This window comes from Panthera leo, chromosome E2, assembly GCF_018350215.1.
Source record: "Panthera leo isolate Ple1 chromosome E2, P.leo_Ple1_pat1.1, whole genome shotgun sequence".
In the NCBI taxonomy this organism is placed as follows: Eukaryota; Metazoa; Chordata; class Mammalia; order Carnivora; family Felidae; genus Panthera; species Panthera leo.
Window position 1 is genome coordinate 1,400,423 of NC_056693.1, and position 19,235 is coordinate 1,419,657.

The 19,235-nt window shown below is 48.6% G+C and overlaps 1 protein-coding gene across 1 annotated transcript; it reads right to left on the bottom strand.

Moving 5' to 3' along the window:
• Positions 1–4,210: 4,210 nt before the first annotated feature.
• On the bottom strand, positions 4,211–19,200 carry LOC122207637 (zinc finger protein 773-like). Its single transcript, XM_042917747.1, has 4 exons — positions 18,981–19,200; positions 14,775–14,901; positions 14,172–14,270; positions 4,211–8,658 (listed from the first exon to the last, which is right to left on the bottom strand). Exons 1-4 carry the CDS (start codon positions 19,011–19,013, stop codon positions 7,562–7,564), a joined length of 1,356 nt encoding a protein of 451 aa, XP_042773681.1. The 5' UTR covers positions 19,014–19,200; the 3' UTR covers positions 4,211–7,561.
• Between the last annotated feature and the right edge of the window lie 35 nt (positions 19,201–19,235).

Below are 19,235 nucleotides of genomic sequence, written 5' to 3' on the forward strand. Positions count from 1 at the left end.
TTAAAACTTGTTCATTATTTTTTATATAGTATTGTTAACCATAGTCACCGTGCTGCATATTTCATCCCCAGGACTTATTTTATTGTATGGTTTTTTAATTATATTTTTTTCCTGGAAGGCGGCTGAGGAGGCTTGCCTAAGGCCACATAAGTAGAAGTCTCTTGTCACAGCTATCCCAGGATGGGGCTTCGCCCAAGGTGGCCACAGAAATCTGGGCCTGGTCCCTGTATTTGGAGCCATAGAGCATTATTTCCCAGTATCCCTTGTGGGGCTGTTTGCCAACTTCGTGGAGAATGGGAACCGCCATCCTAAACTGGCGTGTGCAGGACAGAAATTATTACCCAGAAGGCTGTGCCTTGTGTGTGGGCTGTGCCCCTCCAGTAACAACACAGGAGAATGACATTTCCTGCGGAAGTGGGGGTGACACTTCTGATGATGTCGTAGAGGCTGTGGCCTTTCTTTCCACGAAGGCTGGCGGAGGGAGGAAGGAAGGGGAGGAGAATGGGACCCATCTCTGTGTCTTTGGGCCAGCCGTGACCCTCACCTGGCCGCGCCTCTCCTGGACCTGCACCGGTCCTCCTTCCTCCAGGTGCCTGGAGGCGACACCCTGGGCCTTGTGTGTCCTCCCGTTTCTGGGGCCCAATAAGATGAAGTACGGTTTCCAGGAACAAGAACTGGCAAGAACAGAGGTTTGGATGTGGTTCTAAACTAGGAATGTTTCGCGACATCAGATCCATGCTGTGCCTGCAGCAACAGGAGAGCAGACAGACGGGAATCAGCAGTGGAATGGCCCGTGAGGAGCTGGATCTCTATTCTGAGGGTGATGGGAGCCGTGGAAGGTTTTAGAGCCGTGGAAGGAGGTCCTCTGACTCAAGTCTTTACAGGCTCCTCACGTCTGCACACAGGAAAAGCAACTGTGCGGGTGCGGGTTGTTTCCCTAATGTTAATCCAGCCTAGTTTTCTTCTGACAAAACCCAGTGACTCATATATACCTTTTTTCGTCTTTTTCCTGGATGGGATTTGCCATATATTTTATTACTACTGATTTCATTCACCTGTGTTAATTAGGTCTCTACTTCTGTAATTGTTTTGTTTCTTGTCCTCATGAAGTTTTGATGTAAGTGGTGTGTTGACTTTTTTTTTTTTTGGTACCTTCTCAAAATCACTTCATTTTTTAAATATCTTAGTATTGCACACTAGTGAATAGGATAGTGTGACACATGGAAAGCACAGTTCCTGATGTGGAGAAAGTTTTATTTGGGTGACAGCCAACCTTAAGCAAAGCAAACAATTAGATAATTGCACAGATACTAATCATGTATTATAAACCTCAAGCAAGTACGCTATGACTTAGTAAGAATATTTGAAGGTCATAGTCATGTTTTTGTCTGATTACTCCCAATTCTTCATATTTTGCTATTTTAAATGGCATATTTTATTTTAAATACATTTTAAAGTTTTTGTTTCTGTTATACAGAATTTTCTGTATTGAAATGAGTTAACATTATATATGTATAAGTAAGCTTGCTGATTTTGCTTAACTATAATTGCTTTTATTTTTTCTTTTTCAGAGTAGACAATCATTACCAATGAGTAATTACAACCTTATTCTTTATTGGGATATAATTGACACAAGTTAATTTCAGGTGTGCAACATAATGATTTTATATTTGTATATACTGAAAAATGTTCAACACAGGAAGTCTAATAAACATCCTTCACCATTCAGTTACAAAACATTTTTTTCTTGTGATGAAAACTTTTAAGATATACTCTTAGCACCTTTCAAATATGTAATACAGTGTTAACTGTGGTCACCATGCAGTACCTTACATCCTCATGATTTATTTTATAATTGGAGGATTGTACCTTTTGACTCTCTTTATCCATTTGCCTACCCTCTCAACCCCCACCTCTAGCAAGCACCAATTTATGTATTTATGAGTTCATTTTTTTTAATTCCACATATAAGTGAGATCATACATACAGATTTGTCTTCATGATTTATTTCACTTAGCATTATACACTCAGGGTCTATCCATGTTGTTGCAAATGGCAAGCTTTCCTTCTTTTTTATAGCTGAATAGTATTCCATTGTGTATACACACCACATCTTTATCCGTTCATCCATCGATGGACACAGTTTGTTTCCACATCTTCATTATTGTAAATGCTTCCATGAACATAGGGTTGCATGTATCTTTTCAAATTGGTGTTTTCATTTTCTTCAGATAAATAGAAGTGGAATTGCTGGATTATATGGTGAATCCATTTTTAATTTTTGAGGAACTTCTATACTGTTTTCCATAGTGGTTGTACCAATTTATATTCCTACCAGCAGTGCATAAGGATTTCCTTTTCTCCATATTCTCACCAAACTTGTTATTTCTTGTCTTTTTTATAACAGCCATTCTGTCAGGTGAGAAGGAATAGCTCATTGTGGTTTTAATTTGCATTTCCTTGCCCCTGATGATGAGTGATGTTGAGCCTGTATGTCTTCTTTGGGAAAATGTCTATTCACATCTGCCCTTTTTTTAACTGGATTGTTTGGTTTCTTTTTCATTGTTGACTCGTAGGGGTCCTTTATGTATTTTCCATACTAAAAAATATGATTTGCAAATATCTTCTCCCATTTAGTAGATGGCCTTTTCACTTGAGTTGATGCTTTCCTTTGCTGTGCAGAAGCGTTTTTGTTTTATGCAGTTGCACCTGTTTATTTTTGCCTTTGTTCTCTCGCTTTTGGAGTCTGGTCCAAATAATCATTATCAAGACTGATGTCAAGGAGCTTGCCACATACGTTTTCTTCTAGATTTATGGTTTCAGGTATTACGGCCAAGTCTTTAATCCATTTTGAGTTATTTTTTATGTATCATGTAAGGTAGTGATCCAGTTTTACTCTTTTGCATGTGGCTGTTCAGTTTTCCCAACACTATTGAAGATATTTTTTTCAATCTCTTTGGCTCCTTTGTTGTGAATTAATTCACCATATGTATGTGGGTTTATTTCTGGCCTCTGTTCTCTTCCATTGATCTATGTGTCTGTTTTTATGCCCCCTGATACTGTTTTGATTACTTATAGCTTTGTAATAGTTTGGTATCAGGGAGCATGATGCCTCCAGCTTTGTTCTTCTTTCTCAAGATTGCTTTGGCTATTTGGGATGTTTTGTGGCTCTGTACACATTTTAGGATTGTTCTAATTCTGTGGAAAATGCCATTGAAATGTTGATAGGGATTGCATTGAATCTGTAGATTGCTTTGGGTAATATGGACAGTTTAACAGCATTATTTCTTCCAATCCATGAGCACAGAATATCTTTCCATTTATTTATGTCTTCTTTCATCTTTCATCAAAGTCCTGTATAGTAATCAGTGTATATAGGTCTTTTACTACCTTGGTTAAGTTTATTCCTAGGTATTTTATTATTTTTGATGCAATTATAAAAGGGATTGCTTTTTAAATTTCCTTCTATTTTGTTATTAGTGTATAAAAACACGACTTTTTTGTATATTTTGTACTTTGCTGAACTTTAACAAATTTGAATTTGTTTATTCTAACAGGTTTTTTTTTTTTTTTTGGATGGAGTTTTCAGGATTTAAAATGTTTATTTTTGAGAGAGAGAGAGAGACCCCACATGTGAGCAGGGGAGGGGCAGAAAGGAGGGGGGACAGAGGATCTGAAGGAGGTTCTGTGCTAATAGCAGAAAGCCCACTGCAGGCCCCAAATTAATGAACCGTGAGCTCATGACCCAAGCCAAAGTCAGATACTTAACCAACTGAGCCACTCAGGTGCCCCTCAGGATTTTTTTTATATATAAAATCATGTTGTCAGCAAATAGTGACAGTTTTATTTCTTCCTTTGTAAGTTAGATGCTTTTTACTTCTTTTTCCTGTCTGATAGCTCTGGCTGGGATTTACAATGCTATGTTGAATAAAAGTGGTGAGAGTGGGTGTTCTTTTTCCTGACATTAAAGGAAAAGCTTTCAGCTTTCACTGTTAAGTATGATAGCAGTGGGCTTGTCATATATGGCCTTATTCTCTTCAAATAATTTTTCTGCCCCCTTTTCTCCTTTCTCCTCCTCCTCCCATGCAAATGTTAATACATTTGATGGAGTCACTGAGTTCCCTAAGTTTATTCTTATTTTGCATATTTCTTTTTTTTTTTTTCCTCTTTTGTCCATCTTGATTACTTTCCATTACTCTTCTAGGTGGTCAATTCCTTCTTCTGCTTCTTCCAGCCTGCTGTTCATTGCATTAAGCATGTTTCTAATCTCATTTATTGCACTCTTCATTTCTGATGATTTTTATTAAGGGTTTTATTAAGGGTTTTATTAAGGTATTAAGGGTTTCACTGATGTCTTCCACTCTTTTCTCAAGTCCAGTGAGTATCCTTATGATCATTGCTTTAAATACTCCATCAGACATGTTACTTATATCTGTTTCATTTAGATCTCTGTCTGTGGCCTCATCCTGTTCCATTTGGTACCTCTTCTCATTTTAGGTCTCTGTGCCTATTTCTGTTTGTTAGGAAAGTCGACTAGGTCTCCTGCTCTTGAGGGCCTTATAAGTAAGAGGTCTTGTAGTGCCCTGCTGCATAGTGTCCCCCTTTCCCCCAGGGCCTGGTACTTCCGAGTGTTCATCATATGTGCTGTATGTGTTCTGCTGTTTTCTCTTGGGTGCTTTATCCTTCCAGCTAGTCGTCTGCAGATTATTTGCCTGTTGTGGGTAATGTTTTATCCTTGGCCTGAATGTAGCACATTTTAACTAGATGTGCTCTCGTCTGCCTGTGAAATAAGACCTGTCGCCACTGTCACTGGAATGGAGGCCCTGCAAAATTCCCAGGTTGGGAGGTGCAGTATTGGCAGGGATGTGGGCCAGTCTTCTGAGGGAGGGGGCCCACTCCACTAGGATTAAGGCAATCATGACTAGGAAGGGTAGTTCTACCAGACCATGGAGGGTGCTGAGCTTGGTGTAAACAAGTTAGGCAGCAAGTGAGCAAGTGTCTGTGCTATGCTGGTTCTCGCAGGTGTCCCTGTGTTTATGTCAAGGGGTGGGGGAGGGAAATGGCATCTACCAGTTCCTTTGTTCCTGCAGGGACCTCTCCATGAATTCTGCCTCTTTGGGACACACTACAAGATGAGCAAATAACCTCCCCATTCTGTGCCCCAGGCATTCTTCGGATCACTGTCCACAGGCTGTTTGCTCTGCCTTCTCTCCAAAAGCAGCCCCAAGGCCTCGTGTCTCTATGTGATCCTGCTGACTTTTAGAACTCCAGGCTTTAAGCCCTACTGGATGCAAGTACTCATGAAATTTGGCCCCTCTTGATTTCCAAGCTAATTGCTATGGGGATTCATTTTCCCCATGCTTTCCCATGTGCTAGTCTGTCTCTTGCCCTTCTCTGTGACCATGGCTCTCTCCCCACAAATGTCAGCCACGATCCATTTCTCTCCCAGACCACATCTCCACACTTCCTACCTTCTTTGATGTGGCCTCTTCTCTACCTTCAGTTGTGGAGTTTGTTCTGCCTGCGTCTTTAAGTTGATTTCTGGAGTATTTAGGATGATTTGATATTTAGTTGTATTCATGGGACAAGGCAAGCCTACAGTCCTCCTACTCTGCCACATCATCCTCTCCCCAACCCCCAAAATATTTTTGTTAAGGTTTTGCTGTATCTATGTTAATGTGGGTATTGCTCTGTAATTTGTCTTAATATTATTCTCCATATGTAGTATCATGTTATTATTGGGTTCACTTAATTAGTTGGGAAATGTATGAACCTTGTTTTGGAAGACTTGTGCACAATTGGTATTGTTTCAGCTTTACATATGCTGTAAAAGTTCTAAAATGTTCCAGGGCTGACCCTAAGCTGACAGCTACATAGAAAACAGGAACAGGAGTCCTACAACCACAAGGAACTTAAACTGTCCAACAACTCAAAAGAGTAGGAAACGATCTGTTTTAGAGCCTCCATAAAAGAACACATTCCCTGCCAACACCTTGATGTTAGCCCATTGAGACCTGTCCTGTGTAGGTCCTGGGTAGGACTTACAACCCACAGTGCTATAAATAATTTGTGTGGTTTAAGCCATAGGTCTGTGGTGATATGTTAGGACAGCAATGGAAAGCTAATACATCAACATCATTCTGTGAGCATTTCTTGGCTAATTGAAGAATATTTCCTAGGCTCATGTACCTTTCCTGCCGCCAACCTGAACATAGCCTCTTTTCCGAGTGTGGGTTCTTTTTATTGAAAAATTACATTTACAAGACAATAACTGGCCACTAAATATGCTGATGTCTACTGCAGTGCCACTGCTTTCTAGGCCGAGAAGAGATAGGGGTTATGTACACAGGTACATCAACATACATTGAATTCTTCATCTACATTTAAACCTACAAAGATTTCACAAGATTGGATAAAGACTGATAAGACTCCAGTATACTCAGAAAGACTTTTATTACAGACAAGATATAGTACCATAAAAGAAAAAGAAGAGAATACCAAACGTGCAGTCACTAACAAATAAATTGAACTTCATGAAAATTAACAAATTCTGCCCTAGGGAAGAGACTTTTAAGAAATGAAAATCAAAGGCACAGACTGTGAGAAAACACTGGTAAAGATATACCAAATAAGGAACTTCTATCTATGTAGAATATATCAAATCACAAAATAGTAAGACACCAACCAATTTTTCTAAAAGTAGGCAAAAAACCACAGACAATTCCCTAAGGAAGACACATGGGTGGCAGATAAACACAGAGAATAATGCTCAACACTGACTCACTATAGAGATGCAAGGTAAAACCACACACCTACTAGAGTGGCTGAAATGAATAAAGGGCCTGTGTCTTACATACAAAGGTCAGCAATAATGTGAAGAAACTGGAAATCGAATATACTCTAGGAGGAAATATGAAATGTCACAACTATCTAGAACACAACTTGGCAAGTTCTTACAAAGTTAAATAGATCAACTTCCTGCACGACAGTGTGAGGAACTTTGTGGGCCTGCTTATTAAAATTGGGGAAAATTATAAAAACACAACTTAAAGTCTCTGGAAATGATCCTAAGGGTATACTGCAAACAAGGAAACATTTCCTCCAGAACACCTAATATTCAGTAAGAACAGCAAGAGCCAGTCACATCTGAACCAAGACCATTACCTCTCCCCATTCCAGTGACAGAGGTAGAACTCTGCTCCAAATGGATACATCCAGGAACAGGGAATCCCTCTTCCTGGAGCTCCGAGGCAGAGGCCGACCTTCTCAGGAGGCAGTATGTCAGCATAGCTGGATGAGTGATGTTCCACTGTGGCTCCCTCACGAAGGCTACGTGCAGAGCTCCTCTGTCTGAAGTTAGGATGCCCATGAGACCACACGTGCACTGCACTCCTAAAGCTTCTCTCCAGTGTGAACGTTCTGATGCCCAACAAGGTTAAGTCTGTGGCTGAAGCCAAAAGACTCTTCACATTGACTGTATGCATCAGCCTATCTGGACTGAAGCTTCCACTGCTGAATCAGAGCAGACCTTTGGTAAAAGGCTTTTCCACATTAGTTGCATTCAAGACCTTTCTCCACTGTGAACTTTCTGGTGTTGAATGAGGTTGAAACGCTGGCTAAAGGATTTCCCACAATTACTGCACTCATAAGGCATTTCTCCAGTGTGAATCCTCCGGTGTTTAACAAGGCTGGAGCTGTGGCGAAAAAACTTCCCACATTCCCTGCACTCATAAGGTCTCACTCCAGTGTGAACCCTCTGGTGTTTAACAAGGCTGGAATTCTCACTAAAGAATCTCCCACATTCGTTGCACTTAAAAGGCTTCTCTCCAGTGTGAACTTTTCGATGTTGCATGAGGCTAGAGCTTTGGCTAAAAAATTTCCCACATTCGCTGCACTCGTAAGGCCTTTCTCCAGTGTGAACCCTCCAGTGATTAATAAGGCTTGACTTGTGGCTATAGAATTTCCCACATTCACTGCACTTATAAGGTCTTTCTCCAGTGTGAACTCTCTGGTGTTTCATGAGGCTTGAGTTAAAGCTAAAGAATTTCCCACATTGGCTGCACTCATAAGGCCTCACTCCAGTGTGGATCCTGTGATGCTGAACCAGCGTGGAATTATGCCTGAAGGCTTTTCCACATTCACTGCATGTAAAAGGCTTTTCTCCAGTGTGGACTCTCTGGTGTTGAATGAGGTCGGCATTGCGGCTAAAGGATTTTCCACACTCCCTACACCCGTAAGGCCTTTCTCCAGTGTGAACTATTTGGTGTATAAAAAGGTTTGATTTATGGCTAAATAACTTCCCGCATTCACTGCACTCATAAGGCTTTTCTCCAGTATGTAGTCTCTGGTGCTGAACAAGTAAGTATTTCTGACCAAAGGCTTTCCCACATTCACTGCATTCATAATGCCTTTTTCCAGGCTGGAAGGCCTCCCCACCTTCGGTGCTCCTATGTGGCTTCCCTCCACTGTGGGTCACCTGATGGTTAAGAAAACCAGCACTAACTGGGAAGTCCTTCCCACCCTCCCTGCCCTCTTCTCTCCTTAAAGATCTCTCTCCACAGTGCGGCTTCTGCTGTTGAAGTTTTGCTCTGAACACTCCTTCTACATAAACGCTCTGCCCAGAAGGCGCTTCCTCGACCTCTGCTCTACGCCACAAACCTGAAAGCAAAGAGATGCTGGTGAAGTGTGTGTGCACTTCCGTGCAGGGGAGGGGGGAGCACGCTTACAGATGTGTCCGACCCACCCAGGAATCAGTCCACAGAATTGCCGGCAGAATCGGGCCTGGGGTTCGGGGCCAGGGAGGGCCTGCTGTGCAGTGCCGGCCCTGGTGGGCTCGCACACTGGCGAGGGGCCTTATGAGCAGCAAGGACACAAGGACGGGGTGTAGGCTGGGTCTCCAACACATTCCTCTGCAAATGGCCTTCAGCAAGGCCACTGAGGGCACGGGAACACCGTGCGGAAGGGTGTGTCCAGGCCCAGAAGAAATCAAATGCAATTGAACAGCTGGTGTTCAAGGACCATTAAGGATACGTGCATGCCTCATGACACACTCGGTGAACGCCTGTACTGTAACCTTGAAAACATATTCTCCCACTGCCTCTACATCCCCACAAACAGGCTGTGAGCTATGTGACCACGTGCACTAGTGTGACTAGGTAGGGCCCTGCCACAAGTCCCCCTTCCTGCCCGCCCCTGACTGGGACCTGGTGCCATTCAAACGCACCAATGAAATTCCCTCACTCCTTTTCTTGTGCACCCCCCTGCCTCCCAGTTCAAGCACTTGCCCACAGGTCGCCTCTACGTCCCAGCCTGGCTGAGCTCCCTCCCTGTGCTCTCCCTACCAGCGGAGTATAAATTTTGTTTATTCCTGCGCCTGCCCCACAAGCGAATACAAAATGGTTGGCGTCACAAACAGGAGGGTCTGGTCACAGGGCGAAGATTTAGGAAATGTCTGGAACTGCTCGGTTTATTAACCCGCTGTCCCAGACGGGCTCCACCACCTGGGGAGGCAGTGCAGTGCTCCTACGTGCTGGTCTGAGCTGTTGTGTCGCCTCTCAGGCACTGCCAAGGCTTTCCACACTAAATTGTGGAGTTCATTCTCCTAAAATACCCCGAGACTTCACTTCTTGCCAGGCCTGACTCAACAGGGTGGTGGGGATGGGGGCTGGGCGAGTGTCCAGTGCTCCCTGATTAAGGGGCAGACTGGTATAGTTGGCTAAACACCTATGAAGTCTCCACAGGGATTGAGGGTGCGGGTGGAAGGGCAGGGTCCCCGCAGCCAGCAAAGACACTGAATGTCAGGCGTGGGCCATTAGCTGCTTGTCAACAGAGGAGGGCTGGGTGACCTTCGGGAGATGCCTCCCATGTGCTTGCGGCACCAGCACGGGGAGGTTCCTCACGTTCCCACTCAAGTCCGTGTTCCTCCTCAGACCCAACCACCGATCTGCACCCCTTCAATGGGAGTCTACCGTGGCCCCCCGTGAGGGTCAGTACTGCGGGCACCCCCCCTTCTCCACCGTGTTGTGTTGCTGCTGTTGCTGTTTGTCTCCCAAACCCATGGGTATCAATGGGTCCCGTCCCTGGAGGTAAGTAGCTCAAAATATTAGGCCCAGGATCTCGGCAGGAACATTCAATTCTAGCACCTCCCAATAATCAGAGGAGGTGAGCCAATGATTCAACAAAGGTAAAACAACTTTGAAACATTTCTGGGTTCCGATTAGTGCTGCTGCCTGCCAACTGCGATCTCTGCTCCCAAGGGCTAGGACCAACCCCCAAAGGTCATCTGGCCGCCACAGCTCTCCTCAATGGATTCCAACCCAGCTGAGGTCACCCACAGAGATGGGGCCACAGGAAGGAAGCATCCAAGGTCTTTCAGACCCAGCAGGTCAAGAACACAGGAGATCACAGGGAACTAGAAGCTAAAATTCTTAACTTCACAAGATTGAAAATCCAAACTATTAAAGATTCTGTGCAAAGAGATGGAGCGGGGAAGGAGCTCAGTGGTTACCGAGAGTATTTACTACGGGCGCGCAGCTCTTGTTCACAGAGCCCCAGAGATGAGGCAGCTGCTGGCATCACTTCAAAGAGCTGAAGATGCATCATCTACTTCAGGATCCTCTGGCTCACCAAGGCCAATCTCACATGGTATTTGGGGCTGAAGGCACCCAAGGAGGACATAGGGTATCCCCAATGTCAGCGCAGGGGTGACAGAGGCTAGAAATTTTTGAGGTTATATCAAAGCCTCAGGTGAGGAATCTGAAACCTCTCCCACCCCTCAGGATTCAGAAGCCCTGCCTCCGTGGACTTGGGTTTCCACGGCCTGGAGATGGCTGACAGAAAACCATCCCACTACCAGGGATGCCCTCACGCTCCTCCGCAAAAATCAGAAAGGTTCAGTGGACCTATCAGTGCTTTGAACATTCAGACAAGAACAATCCAGAGGAGCCTCTTTGTCACGGAGTCTAGGAGTTGTTCTTGAAGGCACCCTTCCCAATTCACAGCAGAGCTGCTTGATTTTATCGGCATGTCCACGCCAAGCAGGATGGAATGGGTTTCCTGACAGGCCATAAGGGCTCCACCTGCCATGACTCTCAGAAAGTCTGACTTTTCACACTCCGCCTCCTAGGATGCAGACACCCCCCCCCCCCCCCCCTCCACTATTCAGCCTGCTCCGTCCTTCCCAATTTGCTGATGCTGCTTCTGGGCGATATGGCTTTGCCTCATTTACTGACAGCTGAGACACCCTATGAACTACTAGTCAAGCTATCCCCAAATTATAACAACTAAAGGAGATTAAAAGAGCCTCACCCATTATTACCCAGAGGTCTGTAGGCTTAGGGAACCACTCCTCTGGAACCACCCAAGGATGCTTCCAGCTCTGAAAATGGCAGCCGCCAAGGCCTCTCCAGTGAGGATTCAGTGGGGCCTCAGGCCCGGTCACACTCCCCAAGGGCAATCACCCATATATAGTTCACTGGAACTCTAAAAATAAACATTTCCTAACTTTACAGACTACAGGAGCCCAAGCCACCATCATTCCAAGCAACCCAACTCAGATTTAAAGGAGGTGCCCCTTTTAAACTACAGGGTAATGCCAGTAAAACAATTCATGGCAACAAAAGTGCACTTGCTGTCAACACTGCAACAATCCTCATTGAACGGCTGCCTGTCTCAGTGGCCTCTAATGCTTTGAGTCTTCCTGCTGTAGACAGAGATACCACTGCAGGCCGTGTACAAAGCTGGACAAGCCATAGTCCCTGGCCCTGCCAGTAAGAATCACCAAGTGAGAGCCGGGGGCGCCCCTGCTGGTGAAGGCAGTAAATACACCACAGTATCACCTGAAACAAGGGGGCCTTCAGAGGGCTGTTCGAGATCTACTAAAGGAGGGGGCCATTCTTCTAATTTCCTCTTTCAGTAACCCTGTTTGGCCAGTCATCAAGGCTTCTACCAACAGTGCCACTTAACTATCGCTTAAGTTCCCCCCATCGAGGCTCTAATACCTAACAAAACTGAACTAAAGGGTACCCAGGGACTATTTTGCTGTGGTAGATCTGGGCAGTGTATTTTATTCAGTACCTACTACCAGTCACAGCCCGTGTGCCTTTGCCTTTCAAGGAACCCAACACACATTTACTGAGTTGTCCACCAGTGGCTTAGCCCGGCCACCGGCCACCATCTCTCAGGACCCAGAAAGGGTCCCCCCAAAGCACCTTGTCTGCTTACACCACCTGCCTTTGTCCCCAGCTATACTCCCCGGGAGTGGCTGCACATTACAGTGACGTCACTCTCACAGGCCTTCCACTTGTGCCCAGGAACCAGCCACGCTTGACCAATGCCCCCGTTAGGGCTCTTGCCTCCTCAGGGGCACATTAGCCTTCAAGTAACAGCGCCTCTGGATTCCACTACAACCCAAACTCATGGGTACACCACTTTCTGTACTTTCCGCTGCTGACCCCAGGAGTCTGTACGCCAGTGTGCGGTGCTCACACTGGGGATCCCCACAGCTCTTCGTCCACCGGGCACCCACCCCCTTTGCTATCGACCCCAGGCAAAACAGGCAACATTTATTCCCATCTGAGTAGGCCTGGCCATACCACGGGAGACACCAGAGCTGGCCCCAGTTCAGCAGCCTTTGTCAAGTGGGATTACGGCATGACTGCCCACCAGCACCTTCTGGCGGCCTCTCAAGGTCACAGACAAAGGCTGTACTAAACACTGTTCCGTGTGCAACAAGCCCACGAGTCTCTAAGCCCACGTGGCCACGGAAAACAGACTGGCTTACAACTGTTTACCGGCCAGGAGAGGAGGTGTTCGTGTTCCTCGGGATACTTCCTGCTGAAAGTAAATCACTAATTCTAGACAGCTATAAGCCGAGCTTTGAAGATTAGGCCAAGAGATAAAAATCTTTCAGGGGCGCCTTAGCCGGTTAAGCGTCGGACTCTTGATCTGGGCTCAGGTCATGATCTCACGGTTTGTGGGCTCGAGCCTTGCTGACAGCAGGGAGCCTGCCTGGGATTCTCTCTCTCCTCTCTCTCTCTGCCCCTCCCTCCGCTTATGTGTGTTCTGTCTCTCAAAATAAATGATAAACATTAAAAAAAAAAATCTTTCATAATGTAACCAAAACCTTCCAACGGCGTCCCTTAAACCAAGAGGTACCTGAACTGTTCCCCTGGTTTTCCCCCACTAAGTGCAGCGTCTGGCTGAGGCCTGGGTTTCAAGCCCTCACCGTGTGCCTAGGACCCCTCCCCGCGGTCTACATCAGAGCTTGCCTTGGGTGGCTAGACCAAGCTACGCCAGGCACCTCTAACATCCTCACCCCCAGGGGGCAAATGTGAGCCGTCCCACCTCGTCCTGCCGATGGGGTTAGCCACCACAGGCTCAATTGTATTGTAACCTTTTAAACTTCTGTATTTTCCTGCTGCCTCAACATCCCCACAAACAGGCTGTGAGCACGCCACCCAGGTGACCAGCCTACCCAAGTGATGTCCTGTCACAAGTCCCCCTTCTTGACCTTTCCTGTGACCTGGTGACATTCGAATGTTCCAAATGACATGTGCTCACACCTGTTCTTGCGTCCGCCCCCTGACCCACGGGTCCTCACTCACTCTCTGCTTCCCCCTGCTTGGCTGAGCCCACTCCCCGAGTGCTCCCTCCCACGCGAACCCCTCCCCACACCCCCCCAGTGTGTCGTGACTATCTCTGGACCTGCTTATGACCCCCCCCCCCATATACCCCAAGCGTGTCGTGACGGTCTCTGGACCTGCTTGTGACCCCCCTACACACCCACACACCCCCAGCGTGTCGTGACTGTCTCTCTGGACCTGCTGCACGTAATAAACTTTGCTTTTTCCTGAGCTGCCCTTGACCCTCCTCTTGTGGCCCTGCCCAACAGACCATCTCATAAAACACAAAACAAGGCCACTGTTGGGGAACACTGCAGAGGGAGCAGTGGGGAAGATCAGGTGAGATCCGGAGGACGGGCAGAGGGAAGGGGATGGTCCTCAGTCAGAAATCAGAGTAAACGTGGTAAAAGCACAACTGAGAAAGAAAAGCTGGAACTCAGCTGTGGCCTGGGCCTCGGCACCCAACCACCAGGGTCCCGTACAAGGACTCCTGGTGTGACCTGAGCCCGTCCCTGAGTTCACATCTGCCCAGCCCCTCCCTCCAAGTACCTCTGGGCATGGCTGCAGTCATGACTCCACAGGGAGGCAAGGAGGGCTGTCTCCACCACTCCAACTGGGAAATTTCATGAGTCCTGGAAGACGCGAGTCCTAAGGGAGAGATAAGACAGGTAGATCAAAGCGACCCACCTCATGACAGACCACAGGAAAGAAAACTAAATATCACAGAAGAATCTTAGAAGACACTCCTGCAGGAACAGCCCAGTCAAGCAGTGGCTCTGTCGGTGCCTCAAGTGCTGTTATAGGCACATCCCACACGTCAGCCAGAGAACAGGGCAGAGCCTGGGGCACAGAGCGGCCATGGACCTTCACAGCATCCCTGGGCCAGGGAGAGGCGACAGGGTGTGACCCATTAGGCTGACTGCAAGACTCCTGATCCCCAAACTTTCCTGCATGGCTTTGGAGCAGCGAGCCTTCAGGCAGCTCAAGAACAGAAGGGGTAGTGCACGGAGCCCAGGCCGTCAGAGCACCTACTCAAGAACACAGGGAAGAAGTGCCCACGGTCCGGCTTTGGAAAGGCCAAACCAGCCCGTGAGGGAAAGGGGAAGAGCAGAGCCCAGCCCAGGACACGGCACTGGGTTGTGAGGACCTTACCCAGAGAGGCCATCAGCGCAAAGTTCTCCAGCATCACATCACGGTACAAGAGTCTCTGGGCTTCATCAAGGAGACCCCACTCTTCCCAGGAGAAGCGGACAGCCACGTCCTCAAAGGTCACACAGCCCTGTCAAGACGGGGCAGCTGAGTTCACGTGTACCCTCCTTTCCCAGGACTCCAGCCGTCCCCACAAACGTCCTCACCTCAGAGGAGCCATTGATGCCTGCTTGCTCCTCACTGTCCCAGTAAGCACTGTTCAGTCCTCAGCAAGAACAGGTGGGCAGGAAAAATGCCACCTGAGTTCTGGGCCTGGCATGCAGAGCGTCACCCTTCTGCCAGACAATTCACTTGGAGTCCCCCAGACTGTGCTTCCCAAACACAACTAACTTGGGGCCACTGTGCTCCCTTCAGCCCCTGTACAAGGGCCTGGAGCCATCCCAACACGCACGTCACTGTGCCACACCTCCCTTCGTATCTCCGCCCCTCCCCCCCCCCCCCCCCAACGCCATGCATCTCCCTGGCCTCACCAAATGCCACTGTATGCCTTGGCACATGTAATCAGAACCCCATCCTATCCCGGACTTCCCAAGGCAACCCCCAGGCCTGCTTTCGAGGCCTTCCTGCCTGGCCCTTGTCCTCGCTTCATCCTCAGCCACCAGGAACCACACACAGATGTCAGACGCCCTCAGCTCTCCTCCACTGCCGTGTTGCAAAGGTGTCCCCTCACCCGCCTCAGTTTCCTCTGACACTTCTGTGAGCCGAAGCCCACCCGTCTCTCACACGAGGCTGGCCAATTCTCCCCGAAGACCCCGTGTGATCTTGAGCTAATCTCCTGGTCCCGGCAAAGGTCAGAACAGGAGCCCGGGGAGCCCGGAGCTGGATGAATAAGCAGAGGTGCCATCTTCACTGTCACCTCACTGCCCCGTCTCCACATCCATCTCATGGCCCCAGGCCACCAGCCAGACCCTCCACACTCCTACACCCGGTCCCCATGGACACTGTTCTCCCTCAGGAGTCTTTGTGAAGCCTACCACCCCTACCCAGGTGTCCAGCAAGGCTTGGTCCTTGGCCCCACACCCCCCTTCCCTTGTTACCACACGGCATCGCCACCAGGGCCTGAAGATGCTCCTGCCAAATCTGATCCACGGCTCCATTCTGATCCACGCACCGTCCGTACCATGGGCGTCTCCAATCTGAGCGCTTCACCTCAGCTCCAGACTTGCGTGTCTGGGCGCCCCCTCGACACATCCACCTGAGGGTCCCTGAAGCATCCCATTCGACACAGCCCAAACCCGACTCCCGGTATTCCCGCCGAAAATGACTCTTACCACCGAGTCGGCCCTGGTGCTACGTGCCCGCTTCTAGCTGCTAAGACCAAACATCTCGGAGCCACCGCGGACTCTTGGACTTCTTTCTCCCACCCTCCACGTCACAAAGTCTGCTCAGACCTACTGATAAGCGGACACAGATTCCAATATATCTCCCGCCTCTGCAGCCGCCACCAACACTCACCTGACTATTGTGGCTGCCACCTCCCCACGTCCGCTCCTGGCCACTACTCCAGCTCCAATTTCTATTTCCTGCTGTTTCCACCACACACAACAGAGACCTAAAGTTGTGTGAGCATTCATGGCCCAGCCTCACCTCTAGCATTTTCCAATATTTCTCACTGTGAATGTGATGCCTTATAAACCTAATGCCACTGGTTGCCAGGAATGGGAACCAATCCGTAAAATTCCCGGTCTGGACTCAGGCCCCCGACCTTAGGTGATCACCGTCCAGGGATCTAGGATGGAGGGGTGGGGAGAGTAGTGGGGAAAGAGTCACAGAATCCTGAAGCCCACGTAGATGGGAACTGAGCAGGGACACCCCTCACGACCCTCTGCACAGTCTGGAAGCAAATCTGCAGCCAACAGGAACCTACAGAAAAGCAAGGCCGGGAGAGGCAGGCAACAGTGTTGGGCCACAAAGGCCGCTCAAGGGCCTCACACCACCCGGGCCTCGGTCCTCAGGGATGCGTCTTACCCGCTGCGTGACTTTGGACAACTACTCAACCACCCTGTGCCTCAGCGTTGGCATCTGTGAAATGGGAATAACAGTGGTGTCCATCCAGTGGGGCAACCGTTTATATCAAACTCATCCCTATGTGTCAAGTACTGAGTAGTGACTCTTACTCTCCTCATAATTAACACTTTTATCAACATTTTTTAGGTTTATTTATTTTGAGAGAGAGAGCACACAGACAGGGGAGGAGCAGAGAGAGAGGAAGGGAGGGAGAGAGAGAGAGAGAGACAGAGAGAGAAAGAGACAGAGAGACAGACAGAGGGAGAAAGGGAATCCTAAACAGGCTCTGCGCTGTCAGTGTGGAGCCCGATTTGTGGCTTGAACTCATGAACCTGATCTGAAGTTCATGAAATCATGATCTGAGCTGAAACCAAGAGTCGGACGCTTGACCAACTGAGCCACCCAGGAACCCCCTTTTGTCAACATTTTCAGTGAAAATGCACTGACAATATTGAAAGTGTATTTTGTACATGCCTTTTAACTAATAGAATGTGATATTCGAGACATTTGATTTTAATCAGATGCTTAGCAGTACATTAAAACCTCAATTATTGGGGTGCCTGGGTGGCTCAGCCAGTTAAATGTCTGACTTCAGCTCAGGTCACAATCTCACAGTTCGTGGGTTCCAGCCCCACGTCGGGCTCTGTGCTGACAGCTCGGAGCCCGGAGCCTGCTGTGGGTTCTGTGTCTCCCTCTCTCTCTGCCCCTCCTCCACTTGCACTCTAGCTCACTCTCAAAAATAAACATATTTAAAAATTAAAAAAAAAACAAACCCTCAGTTATTAAGGGCTTACATCAACTTAGCTCATTAAATTTTTATTTTAATTGCCGATGTATGTATGCGTATACACACGTGTGTATGTGTACACGTGTATGCACATGCATATATACACATATGTATGTATTTTTATCAATTAATGTTTAAATAAGCACTTACTCACATAAAGTCACAAGTTAATAAACTGGGAGCTCGGGCAGAGGAAATGGAGTAGATACTAGCCCTGGTGGCCCCTGGCTGTTTGCTGTGCTCTCCCCTAAGGGCAGTCCTGATGCCGCCTTTCCAGCGACTCAGCCCTCCAGCCCTGAAGGCTGCGGAAACTTAAGCACCAAGAGGGGCTGCTCCACGCACCGGACTGGCCTTTCCTTTCCTCCACAAGGAGCGGACACGGGGGTCCTGCTGAGGCTGGAATGGCAACCATCTCGGTCTCCCTTCCAGTCCTGGGTCCTTACACCCTATAACCCTCCACTGACTCACACACCCACCAGAACCACGTGGGACCACGGGATCCACCACTTTGGAAGCAGCCCCGCCTCCAGGCCCATCTGAAATATGAACTTGGCAATTCTTCCTAAATAGGAGTCCCAGGCCTTGCCCTGGTTCAGGACAATGCCTACCAGCCCTCGGTTTCACACAGACCTCTCCCCAGAACTTGAGCCGGGAGTGAGCAAGCTACCCACGTGACACCTGCACGCCACACGGTAACCTCGGTAATCTCGGATTACCCTGTCCCAAATCCAACTCCTACTCTTCTCCCTGAAGCGTGCTCCTGCACGAACTTCCCCATCTCCATCCTTACCGAGATTTTCAGGAAACATTTAGGGGAAAAAAAGAAAAAAGCAAACAAAAACACTGATGGTCCTTCATTCCCTTCTTTCTCTCACAGCCACTTCTGATGCAGCAGGAAATTCTGTCCAGTTTTAAAACTCCATCTGAGACCTATCGGTGCATCCCCTCCCCTGCCATCGGCCCAGCCCCGGCCACAACCCTCTAGCTGTCCACTGAACGGACTTGCTCCGCCCTCCTCACCCCATCCCCTCGGTGCTCCCTAAGACGCCTTTGAAAACTCTGAGCAACTGATGGGGTCCCTCCTATGTGCATAGTGTTCCGTGGCCACCAACGGCTCAGAGCGAAGGCTCAGCCGCTCAGGCTGCCTTTCCACTCGTGACCCGTCCCCTCTCGAGCTGTTCCCTGGGGACAAACCCCAGGCCCTGTCCCTCTGCCTGTGACCCTCCTCTGCCTGTGACCCTCCCACACCGCATCACACTGGCTGACAGAAATGGGGACCCGACCCAGGGTCGTGAGCGTGGGCCGCCCCTTCGTACTTCGGCATGTGCGGGGAGGACCCGGGGACCAGCGCTTACCGGAGCCGGGCCCCTCCGCGCGGCCGCCGCCATCGGACTCTGGGCGGAACAGCGTCCGGAGAGGAGGACCAGCACGGGCCCCGCGCACCCCCGACCCCGATCCAGAATCGGGGTCACCCCCGGACGCAGCTGGCGAGCCTCGGACCGGCCTACTCTCGCGGCTTCCCGCTCCCGTTGCCCCAGCCCCAGGGCAGCCCCCGGGAGCCTCAGATCAGACCGAGCGGCCCTGGACACCCCGAAACGCCCGCCCCTGCG

Excerpts from the sequence above, each read along its gene's own strand:
- LOC122207637 (XM_042917747.1), bottom strand. The coding sequence starts at position 19,013 with ATGGCGGCGGCCGCGCGGAGGGGCCCGGCTCCG. Across the intron at positions 14,902-18,980 it reads CGCGGAGGGGCCCGGCTCCG|GGCTGTGTGACCTTTGAGGA; the intron begins GTAAGCGCTGGT and ends CCGTCTTGACAG. Across the intron at positions 14,271-14,774 it reads TGCGCTGATGGCCTCTCTGG|GACTCGCGTCTTCCAGGACT; the intron begins GTAAGGTCCTCA and ends TCTCTCCCTTAG.